Source organism: Bos mutus, chromosome 26 (assembly GCF_027580195.1).
Source record: "Bos mutus isolate GX-2022 chromosome 26, NWIPB_WYAK_1.1, whole genome shotgun sequence".
In the NCBI taxonomy this organism is placed as follows: Eukaryota; Metazoa; Chordata; class Mammalia; order Artiodactyla; family Bovidae; genus Bos; species Bos mutus.
Window position 1 is genome coordinate 28,330,990 of NC_091642.1, and position 12,759 is coordinate 28,343,748.

The following is a 12,759-nucleotide window of genomic DNA, read 5'->3' on the forward strand; positions in this document are numbered from 1 at the left end:
AGCAGCCCGCCTGCGCAGTGGGAGGGCAGATTGGCGCGCTTGCGCACATTGGGGAAAGCGGAGCTGGACCCCGCCCCGTTCTGCTGCTTTGCTCCTCTGCCGTGCGTACGAGGGACGTCGGGGGCGGCGCCGTCGCAGTTGCCCCTGGTAACGGGGGAGGCAGGAGGAGGAGGAGGAGGGACTCGGCGGGAGGATGGTGAGTGTGGGGGGCCTGGGTCCCTCCGGAGCTGGTCGGTCACCTGCCTCCCTTCCCCTGGCCCAAGGCAGGGCACTGCGCTTAAAGACAGGAGGGAACAGACTGGCGCTCAGCCTGATGTCCGGGTCCTGGATTGGTTTCGGGGGGCGGCAGGGAGCCCCGAGTGTGGGCCCTGGAGGGAATCTGGGCCTGGGGAGGAAGGCGGAGCTTGCAACCTGTCCGAAACTAGGGGAATGGGCTGGAAGGGTGCTGGGTTGTCGCGGTACGGAGCCAGGGCTCCATCATTACTCTGGGGATTGGGATGAGGGCGGATCCGAGGAGCTGCGGAGAGCAGCTTCTGCACGCAGGATTAAATCTTCCCAAGGAATCGGCCTCCCAGTGCCGCAGGAAAGTGGGGTTCACCACTGCCCGGCTAGAAGAGGGGAGAAGGGCCAGCGCTGCTGTCTTTGAGGTCTCGCTGGCGGTACCAGGGGAGATGGTAGCCTAGCTCTCCTGTTCCTCGCGGTGTGAGGGCCTCTGGGGGGGAAGGGTGTAAATCCCCGGACACAAAGAGGTGCCGCTTGGAAGGGATGTCTGGTGTATTTTAAGCGGTCTCCGTGTCTGCGTGGCGGGCGCACTTCTGCAGTCCCGAGTTTTTTATTTGCTGAGGGTTCTGCAAGGTCTGGTTGTTGGTGATAGCCAGTCTCCTGTTCAATACGTGTTGGTGGAGGCAGATTTGCTGCCCGATCTTTAGTATTTACTTCGGACCTGTTGCCACCTTCTTTTGCATATGACCACACCAGAAGCAAAGGCCTTAATCTCAGTTTGGAGTAGATTAAAAAGGGAGAGTGGCCATCAATTTGGGGCTAGCCTTTTCCCTGTCAGGCCAGAATAAAGCTTTCCCAAATACGTAAATTATGTGACGTATCTGACGCTTGACACTCTGTTCCTTATTGATTTCTCTGCACTTAATTGGAGCGTATTAAAATGAAATTGAGTGGTTTTAAAACTAGTGGAAGAAAAAATTTATTTTAGAGTGTTTGGAGCAGGCTGATAAATTTACCAGCTGCAGAGAGCTAGCACTCAAGCTTGTAGGTACTTCCCTGTCCCAACTCCAATCCCTTTTTGACTTTTAGAACTGTTGAACCACTTCTATTGATTTATGAAGTAAGAAAAAGCTAGATGTCCAGAAGGAAAAAAAAGACACATGCACACTTGGTTAGATTATCCAGTGAGTAAATTTTGATAGGAAAAATTTATTTGAATTGATTTAACATTGTCACATTGTTAAAGAAGTAGCATTATTGGATCTGAAGTTGCCAATCACATTTCAACACTTTGTACATTGCAGTTTTATTAACCTCAGGCTAAACAGATTTTTACGTTTGCTTTTTATTAATCGTTTATACATGAGCTGTCCATTTAAAGGCTAAGTTTTTCTCAACAAATGAGTACAAATATAAATATTTACACAGAAAATAACTAGAATTGAAATGAAAAAGGCATGCCAAACCAACAGAGAAAGGGATGGCATCGTAAAGGAGAAACGCATGAGAGCTGGCTCACTTTTCCTAGTTTGTTTATCAGTGAAGTGGACTGTGTAATTTCACGACTGTTTAATTTATAATTACAAGCCACAATAAATTAACCACTGTTTATGTTTCCAGGTACAGATTGACACTGTATACAACAAATTGACAGTGTATACAACACTATTGTATACAACTGTTGTATTCAGTGATCAAGACAGATTTTGTTTTTCTTTTTTTATTTTTTTTTCCTACAATAAACAATAAGGAATTAGGGCAAATTATTCAGGAGTCTTCATCTGGTTTCCAAAATACACTTTTTTTCTATCTCCAAAAGTATGCGCTATTCTTAGAACTCTAAGTGGAATACGGAATTTAAAGGGTCAGTGGTATGATTAAGTATGTCATATCTGATACCCATGAGTCCCCATAGTAACTCTACAGGAGTTCCAGGTTTATTTATTGTCTTAATCCTTCAGCTACGACTAATATAAATTTATTCTTTTAAAATTTGGAATTCAGCAACAAAAACCCATTATTGATTTCTCTGAACCCCTAGAAGTTCAGCTGTTTTACCCCTGCCTTAGGATACCAAGTCCTTGGTGAAATACTAAGTTGACAGTAATTTTTGTGCATAACTAATCACTGTTATTTAATAGATGAGTCCTCCATTCAGGAATTATTTATGGAGTAATTTCTGAATATATAAAGCTAGTGATATTTATCAAGCATGTTTGACATTTGAAGATTGTTCCCAAGATTATGTTTTCTGGTCAAAAATGGTTGGTGAAAAGTAGAAACATATAAACACAACAACTGTTTTGAGTTCCCTCTATGTGCATGCTTCATACATCATCTGATTTAATCTTCATAGCATTTTTCTTGAGATATAAGTATTGTTCCCATTTTCTAGATAAAACTATGTTGGAGGTTACCCATCGGGATGTTAGTCTATGAAACTCTAAAGCCCATAATGTATTTTTCATTAAGACTCTGATGAAGTAAGAACCCACTCCAACTGAGGAGATGCCAGTATTTTGCTCCTCAGGGAACATTGTATTTATTTAGTAGAGAGATGAGGAGAAAGAAGACAAGATTTGGGTGAGTTCTCCCTAACAAAGCTATAGTTCCTGGAAATTAACAAGGCCTCATGGGGCAGCACCAATGTTTTTTGGTGAGGTAAAAATAAATGGAAGTCTGTTCCATTTTAGCTAGTTATGGGGAGTGCATGTACTTGCCAGTTGGCTTACTAATTTTAATACTTAAGTTTTAGCTGCTCCTCACAGCCACGTATATTTTCCATGTACCAACATATACCTCTCTCCCTCTCCATCATCCCAGTTTCTTTGAATGACCTAGTTTGTGTCATTTTAGGTCAGCACACCAGGCCTCTGCCAGTCACTGAGTTTAAACTGAGGCAGATAAAATATCCATCGTCAACAGCATATCTGTTCATGATTTGCCTATAGAAAACTGTTCAAATGTTTTGTGGCTGAATCAGACTGCTTCTGTCCACCAGGGTGCGGGTAACTTGTGTGGATACATTGCTGATAACCCACAATACCCAATTAACTCAAGTTCCTCTTTCTTAAATTGCCTTTATTTCATGTCATGGGAGTACGCATCCTACACAGAGATCCTATCTCTGTTGCTCGCCATTGCACTTGGGGCACGTTATGGGTGTTTAACATAAATGAATGAATAGATTATATTGACCAAAAGTACACTAAAAATTCATTTCCTTGTATTTCGAGTTGGCAATGGAGAGGGAGGCCTGGCGTGCTGCAGTCCATGGGGTCGCAGAGTCGGACACGACTGAGCGACTGAACTGAACTGAATACCTCGAAACTCAGCCCCATAATAAAATTAACTTATAATGGCTGTGTTTCCTTTCGTTTGACATTAAAATATAGATATATATGAATAGAAGCACAGAGTAGACTTATTCTGCACTTTTGTCCAATCTCTTAAATCAGCTTACTTTGTCCCTTTCAGGCAGAACCCTGATATCTATAAATACCCTCTTCCCTATTTAGCAAACCCTGATAATCCTGTGATCCCCTGTCCTCAGGAGTTGGGTTAATATGATGCTGTATTGTATTTGCATTTGTCTTGCTGAGACCATGCTTGAGATGCCATTTGTCATTTTGCTGGAAGAAAATATTAGCTGAACTTTCCATTTCTCTGTAATTTCATTTAACAGTGAAACGTGTGAAGTTATTGTCTCCTGATGAGGAAAAATTGCTCATTGGAAATGTAGAGATATTATTTTTTTATACCATTAGATTAATAACGCTTAGCTATAGTTGGAATGTTTTCTTTCTCACCCATGCTTTGCTTCTCTCCTTTCAAGATGAATAGAAATTATATTTTTATTTTAATCATTCAATTTCAAACATAATGAGTGTGTAAAAGCTCTCAGCCTATAGAAAGCAGTATTTGTATTTAGTGATTTTTTGGGAAAAGACACATGAGGAAAAACATAAAACATTTACTTTGAACCTTGAAAATATTTTATAGAAAACATACCTTTTTCCACAATTTCTTCACTAGTAAATGATGCATGAGAAGAACTTTCTTTTCTTATACTGTTGTTTAATGTACCAATGTGATAAATTCCAGCTATTTTAGAATTTTATTGGAAGGGGTAATGAGGACATCTAATCAGGAACTCAGAATGAATAGTACAATGTATTTTCCCTGTTCTTAGCCTTTTTATATCACCAGTCCCCTGAGGATCTCAGAATTCTAATTTTAACTGTTCTGAAAGGTGGTATTATAAATGAGTGATTGCAATGTAGCTAATAGAAGCTAGGGAGATTGCTCATAAATAGAGTTTTAAAAAGGAATAGTGTCAAATAATTCAAGGCTGGATTAGATGAAAAGAAAAAAATATGCCATTAAAAAAAAAACTTGCTTATCTTTTTTTGTTTGTTTCAAATCTGTTCATTCTCTATTCTCAAAATCTTGTGGGATAGAATTTGTCTCTTAAACTAAACCTTACATTTTATTGCTGGTAAAAATTGAGGCATGGAGAGATTAATGTGATCAGTGTGACTACGAGACTAGAAGTGGTAAACAAAGTGTATCTGAAGCAGAAAGGAATTCTTTATGCATATTTGCATATCGTTGTCCAAAGTCTCAACTGTTGAAAATTATTTCACAGAATTAGCATTTGATCTTAGTGAACCGACTGGTTTGAGTTATTTCCTGATGCAAAGTGGATAAAAACATAACCATTTTATATCATTTTAAGACTCAGTTTGAAGGAATTTCCACTTGGGCTGGAAGATTAGATTATATGCCCTTTAAACTCTGGGGTTCTTTGATTCTTGATGTAACTATGCCTCACTGGAAAATGATTGTCAGCTGCAAGACACAACAAATAACTATCTTATAAGAGTTTCCTTATGTTTTTAGCTAAAAAGCAACGTGACTTATTTCCATCCATTAAAAGAATAATAACAAAAACAAGAAACGAAAATATTTGATTACTAGTCAAAAATATCCTGGTTACATTTTGATATTTTTTGCTTCCAAAATGACCTTTCAATTCCTCAGTGTCTCTGTTGTATTAGATATTAGATTCTTCATCTGAAGAACATAGATAAATCTGTTCTGTGCTGGTATCCTGTAAGGGTCATGTGGAAGTTAGAAGATGATAGAGTATTTTGAATGATGAAGGCTTAAACAAGAACTGAAACAAAGTCTTTTTTCTAAAAAGCCCAAGTACAATTTTCTACGACTTTTTGAAATAGTACCTTGAAAATCATGCATTAACTTGGGTGGATAATTCTGTTTAGTTCAGCAACTATCATGGTGTCTAATAAGTGCCAGGAGTTGTGGGAGATGAAACCTGTAGTCCTTACCCACAAGAAACTTCACTCTAGTATAAAGGAGAAAAATACAAAAATCAGTTTCCTACAGTCAGACATGGTGAGTGCTGTTCTCTTAAGTGTATATAAAGGGCTTCAGGAATATGAGTTGGTTACAAGTACACACTCCCAGGAGATCTAGGGTAACTGCTAAGCTGGATTAATAAGAGGAACAAGAATAAGCTAAGCTATGTATTAAGTTGCTGAATTCACTAAAGTGCTTCTGCCAAAAACATATACGCAAATGGAATAAATGATGTTAAAGTGGGTAACAATAAGCTCTCCACAACCAAGAACTCTTGTCAAGGAGAAGACGTTCAGATACCCAGTAATATCAAAGTCAATGCCCCCCAAATAATCTCTGTTCTTCATGGTTGTTCAAGGGCTTACTCTCAATTCTGCGCAAATTGAAAAGTGCACCAGACCAGGAGGTGAGAATCCTTCTCCTGGGCTTGGATAATGCTGGCAAGACCACTCTTCTGAAGCAGCTGGCATCTGAAGACATCAGCCACATCACACCGACGCAGGTGAGCTCTGCCTCGCCCCCATGCTTGCGTGACACATGGAAGATGCTAATAGCAAGTGAAAGACAAAATGGGGAATAGAGTTGTGTCCGTTTGTAAGTTTTGTTACTGAGAAAAGTCTGTGCAATTTCAAAATAATCTCATATTTCAAAAACATATCAAGAGATTCCATTTGTATGAGATAGTTAAAGTAGTCAAATTCATAGAGACAGGAAAGAGAACAGTGGTGATTAGGGGGCTGGAGATGGGGAGGGATGGGGAGTTATTGTCTAATGGACATAGAGAGTCAGAGTTGCAAGATGATGCATGGATGGCAGTGATGGTTACACAACAGTAAACCAAACTTAAAAATGGTTAAAATGGTAAATTTCATGTTATGTATATTTTACAACAATTTTTTAAAAAGAAATCATTTATATGTATATTTCTATACATATCAAGACACATCAGTTCCCTGAGATCTAAGTGATTCCTTTTTAGAAATAGCCCTATTTTCTCTGATTTTGAAATCAATACATGTAGAAAATACAGAGAGCACATAAAGGGGAAAAAAAAAAGAGTACCCTGAGAAAAACCACTTTTAGTATATATTTTTCAGACTTCATAAATACAAATGTATGTCAATTTTTAAAAGAAAAAACCCAATTTTATTTTTTTTAAGCTTACTTCTTATTTTATTTTTATTATTTATTCAGCTGCTCTGGTTCTTAGTTGCGATATGTGGGATCTAGTTCCCTGATCAGGGAACAAACCCAGGCCCTCTGCATTGGGAGCACAGAGTCTTAGCCAGTGGACCACCAGGGAAGTCCCTACCCATATTTTAAAATCCAGTCTCATCAACCCTCCTCTTTCCTAAGGCTAAGCAAGCAAAAGCCAAGGCTGGTGGTACTCCCAGCATGGATGTTGCAGACAAGCCCTGCCTGGAAGAATCCTAGTAGGCTTCTTTAGGTCTTCTTTCCTACAAGGAATCCTGAGAACACTTGACCTTTGGCCAGGCCTTTGGGCTTCCTAACTAATAACATCCCTGTTGGTCTTTGAAGTGTTTGAACAAGAGGTTTTAGCAAAACCAGAGTTGCTTAGCGTTTTCTGTCACTGTCCTGCGATGAGCTCAATGTCATGTTTGAATGGCTGTGCTGGTGTGTATACTTGATGGCCAGCAAGTCTTACTGATTCGCAGCTCTTTACAGAAAAGTCATTTCAGCTGCTACCAAATGAGCAATTTTACAGCTTCTGAACAAATTTAATGTATAGCCTGAGGAGGAGCAAATTACAGTAGTCTAGCCTAGACAAGCTGAAAACACCTATTAGTGTGTCAGGATTTCTGCCAGAAAAAGAAGAACTAAGTTTTTTGTTTTTTGTTTTTTAAGTATGAGAGATAGGCTGTCTCTCTCAAGAGCACCACTGAAATGAGGAGGTCAACGCTGAGAGCAGGAACATGAAGTCCTAGTTATGGACCCCAAGTTCCAGTTCTAATTTTCAGGCTCTATTTGATCTGTTACTATATTATGCCAAGGTTTTGTATTTAGAACAAATGTATTTTTGTATTTAGTCTTTTAAAACACACCTATGATGTGTTTTTGTTTTGTATTAGAAAAAATAATAAGATGCTCATGGTAGTAAATTTAAAATATGTAAATATGTAAAATCGAGAAACTAGATATCACCTATAATGCCCAGTCAGACATAACCACTGTTAACATTTGAAACTGTATGCTTTTAGGTTTTTTCTTTCCCCATCCATGGTGGGTATGTTGAAAATAAAAAGTGAAAAATGGCTCATACAGAGTATACTATTTTGTATCATCTGTTTCACTAAATAATGTCTTTCTACGTTGTTCTGTATGTCAGTACTAATACAGTACATGTCTCTAAATGTTTGCACCCATTCATTATTATTTCCTTAGAATAATTTCTAGTAGATTTGTTAGGTTTGGTGACCTACAGACTTTTTAGGCGGTTAACATATGGTCATATTCCAGGATCTACTCTTATTTATTCCCTCATTCCAGAAAGGATTCATTGTTACTGGGTCTGACATTTAATAACGTAGTTAAGTGTGGGATTTTTCAATGCATAAAAGTGGTTTTGAAAATGAGTCAGAATGAAGCTACCTTTTACAATAAGCATAAGCCACTTCCCTTAAGAGTTCTAAAGCTTCTAATTTACTCAGTCATTGGCATTTTCGAGGCCCTGTAGTCAGCATCATCCCCAGTTGTCCTCCAGTGACTGACTATCCTTGGTGGAAACTGGGTGGCTGTGTTCCCCTATCCTTGCCTGAGCCTTGTCCTTCGGTGCTGGCAAGCTGCCAGGAGAGGCAAATGTTTGTGGCGGCATCTCCAGACCCGCCTAACTCCAGCTCTTTTGGATGAAACGTCACTTCTATGGGAGCAAGCTGTTGATAGGGTTTTTCAAATCCTGATTTCACTATGTCATTCTTGCCAGATGTTTTTTCTTTTTCTTTTTTTATTCTTGCTTATAAAATGCCTTCTCTTCAAACCCCAAAGTTCTTGTTAGTTTGTTTCTCTGCACCCCAACTCCCAGCTCACCATTCTGTCTGCCCCCAATTGGTTCACCTGCTCCAAAGTTCCACCTGGCATCACTGTCCTGAAAATGAATCCTTTCAAGTTCATCAGAGATACCTATTAAAGAACAGTTTCATATGTTCATTTTGTTTGTTTTCATCACCACCCTCACGAGGGGTTTGTAACTACTCCAGTTACAAACCAGCCTCCCCCTTCGTGTCCTGAGTTCAGCTCTTTCCTTTTCCTTATCAGTTCATATGAGGAAAATTTCTTTCATTTTGAGTTGCTCTTGAAGAATCCAGTCTTCCAGACTGTAGCTCTTGACTCTTTTTAAATTTTGTATTAGTTCTGTTCTGTTGAGTCTGCAGATTCGGCTTTGTTTGTTAGTTACATGTAATATCCTGTTAAGTGTTATCATCTTGAGGGTTGATGGGGATTGGAGGTGGTTTATATTCAAAAGCAGAGACATTACTTTGCCAACAAAGGTTCGTCTAGTCAAGGCTATGGTTTTTCCTGTGGTCATGTATGGATGTGAGAGTTGGACTGTGAAGAAGGCTGAGCGCCGAAGAATTGATGCTTTTGAACTGTGGTGTTGGAGAAGACTCTTGAGAGTCCCTTGGACTGCAAGGAGATCCAACCGGTCCATTCTGAAGGAGATCAGCCCTGGGATTTCTTTGGAAGGAATGATGCTAAAGCTGAAACTCCAGTACTTTGGCCACCTCATGTGAAGAGTTGACTCACTGGAAAAGACTCTGATGCTGGGAGGGATTGTGGGCAGGAGGAGAAGGGGACGACAGAGGATGAGATGGCTGGATGGCATCACTGACTCGATGGATGTGAGTCTGGGTGAACTCCGGGAGTTGGTGATGGACAGGGAGGCCTGGCGTGCTGCGATTCATGGGGTCGCAAAGAGTAGGACACAACTGAGCAACTGATCTGATCTGATCTGATCTGGGTTGATTATCTGAGTAATTCTCATTCTCAGTAGTGGCATGCGTGTGTGCACTCAGCATGATGTCATGAGCACCGACTCCGCCCCGAGTGATGGGAACATGTGTAAATACATTTTTCTTCCCTATCAGGGCAAACTTTTTTTAATATCTGTTTCTTATCCTGCAGAGTATCTCAGAATTAATAAATAACATAGCTGGTAAATGTACCTTTGTCAGAAATGTGATCTCGAAGTCTAGTAAAACTTGGTGTGTTTTTTTTAATTGAAGGATAATTGCTTTACAGAATTGTGTTTTTTCTGTCAAACCGCAACATGAATCAACCATAGGTATACATATATCCCCTCCGTTTTGAAAAAACTTGGTATTTTTGTTTCAGGGTTTTAACATCAAAAGTGTACAATCACAAGGTTTTAAACTGAATGTCTGGGACATTGGCGGACAGAGGAAAATCAGACCATACTGGAGGAATTATTTTGAAAACACTGATATTCTTGTAAGTACTCCTTCAGATTCATCAGTTCATAATCTCTTCTGCCCTGTCTTACTAACATTTACCCTGTAATGATCTATCCTGTCAATAATTCCGTTGCTACAACATTGCTTTCTGTCACGATGAATTTAGGGCTAGCAGACAGATTGTGGAGCTTTGTGTAAGATATTTTGCTGTCGCTCAGTAACAGTGTTGTGCCCACACCCACCCTGGCAAATAAAGTATTTACTAATTACCATAGTGATTGGAAGAACAGAAAAGTCAGAAGAGTGAGCCACTGACTCTGTCACTCCAAGAAAATCACTAAGTCATGGTATATCCCAAAGAGAGCAGTCAAGATAGTGAAGGTCCTAGAAACCAGGATGTATAAGAAATGGTTGAAAGACCTGAAGATGTCCTTCCTGGAAGAGAAAGTGCTTAGAACTGTTTCCAGTTAGTTTCATTGTGACTAGTTCTAGAGGACCGGGCAAGGAGCACTTTGGGGATTGTTAGGGTTTAACACAGAATAAGAACAAAAGTTTCCTGTAATTGTGACTGTCCAGAAGTAAAAGAAGCTGCTCACGCACTGGGATTCCCAGCTCAGGCAGCATTCACGCAGGCAGAGGCTGAGTCGAGCTGCCCGCTCACTGCCAAGTTCTCTAGAACTACTGTTTTAGGATTCTTGGAAATTTCACTGTCTATGTATGATTTATCCGATACTTCAGTCTCAGCTCCTTCAGCTCCCCTCCAGCGAGCTTGTCACCCACCCCACCTCAGCCACTCACTTTCATGGTTATACCCTGAAACCAGGGCCTCTCGTGAGCTTGGGTAGGAAAAAATGTTGCATAATATTTCCATTAACCTCTGACTGAAAGCTTGAATTTAATTATGATGAGGGACAATAAGCTGCAAAACACATTGATATCTTCAGAGCCAATAGAACTCGCCTTGCATCTCAGACAGCTTCCCTCTGTAAGACTACTTCCTAACAGGTCTCTTTCTACCGGCTCACTCCTATCAGCGTGCACACATCCTGTAGTTGCTCTTGTTTAAAACAAAGAACTCGTCTTCCTGTACATCCCCCCTCTAGACAATGTCCCATTCCTCAGCCTCTCTTTATAACAAGCTCCTTGAAAGAGTTTTCTGTGCTCTCTGTCTTCACTTCCTCTCCCTGCAGGCATCGGAACCCTCCATTCAGGCTCACTGAGGATCCTTAGTGCCGAGGCCCATGTTCAGGTTTCATTACTTACCTCACTTGAACTGTCAGCCCACGAAACAGAGCTGGAATGCTGTCCTTGAAGCACTGTCTTTCCTTGGCTTCCAGAATTCCATCCTGTCTTGGTTTTTCTCTTGTCTCACTGGCTTCTTGTTGTAGTTCAGCTGCCCAGTCGTGTCTGACTCTTTTCGACCCCATGGACTGCAGCACGCCAGGCCTCCCTGTCCCTCACCACCTCCCAGAGTTTGCCCAAGTTCACGTCCATTTCATTGATGATGCCATCCAGCCATCTCATCCTCTGACACCCACTGCTACCTCTCCTCGATCTCCATCACTGTCTTCTCCTTATCTCCCAACCTCCAAATGTTGGAGCGCCCAAGTTCAGGCCTGTGCTTTTCTTCTCCAAGTCTCAGCTTAAGTGACCTCATCCACTTCCAAGGTGTGAATTACCACCTACGTGCTGGTGAGTCCCAAACTGTTCTCTCCAACCCTCAACTCAGTTTCATATACAGCCAGCTAACTATTTGACATCTGCACACCAGTGGCGAGTAAGTCCCTTCAATCTCAGTGTATCGAAAGCCAAATTCCTATCTTTATCCACCCGTTCCCAAACCTGCTTCTCCTCCAGTCTTCTCAGTGAATGGCAGTCCCATTCATCCCAAAACATTGAACTTACCCTGGGCCCCTTCTCCTCTCACTCCCCACCTCTGCCCTGTCAGCCAAACCTGTCAGTTCTACCTTCAAAGCATGGAGGTAGAATCTGCCCACTTCTCTCCACCTCTACTGCTAGCATGCAATGGTTGCTGCAGTTTCATTCTGACCAGTTTCTTAAGTTCTGCCTTGCCTCCCCGAAGTCTCTCCTCAACACCATAGCTATAGTGATCCTATCAAAACATATGCTTCCCAGCTCAGAGTAGAAGCCAAAGTTCTTGCAGTGGCCCACGAAGCCCCCCAGCTGCTGGCTTCTCTTCCCCTCTCACCTGGTACCAGCCACACTGGCCTCCTTGCCATTCCTAGAAGACAGGCATGCTCCCACCTCCGGGCCTTTGTCGTCACTGTTTCCAATGGTAGAATTATTTTTCCTTAGATATGCTCGTGGTATAGTCCCTCACCTCAGGCACATCTTTATATATTACCTTTCTCCCCCACTGGAATGTAAGCTCCGTGAAGACAGGAACTTTGCCTTTTTTTTGCCCCAACTGTTGTATCCCCAGTGCTTAGAAAAGTACCAAATAAATGAAATGGATCATCGTTATAGATGGATTCCGACACTAGGTAGAATGTGGAGGTCTATAACTTCTGAATTCCTTCTCAGCTCTCAGGTTCTGTGGTTCTGTATCATTGTGGGTCAGGTCCAGGGGCTTATTAATTCTGTGAACTGGATGGAGCATCTGCTTCACAGAGGGTTTATGAGAAATGGTAAATTCATTTATTTATCACAATTCTTAAATGGGAAATAATACCAAAATATAAAATTGAACTATCATCAAATCAGT

At 40.9% G+C, this 12,759-nt stretch overlaps 1 protein-coding gene across 1 annotated transcript in view; it reads left to right on the forward strand.

Moving 5' to 3' along the window:
* Nucleotides 1–40: 40 nt before the first annotated feature.
* ARL3 (ARF like GTPase 3) overlaps nt 41–12,759 on the forward strand; it is a 30,071-nt gene continuing 17,352 nt past the window's right edge. Inside the window, exons 1-3 of the mRNA XM_005888049.2 lie at nt 41–196; nt 5,963–6,106; nt 9,955–10,071. Of these exons, the coding sequence (XP_005888111.1) occupies nt 194–196; nt 5,963–6,106; nt 9,955–10,071 (264 nt within the window). The 5' untranslated portion in view covers nt 41–193. The remainder of the gene's footprint in view (nt 197–5,962; nt 6,107–9,954; nt 10,072–12,759) is intronic.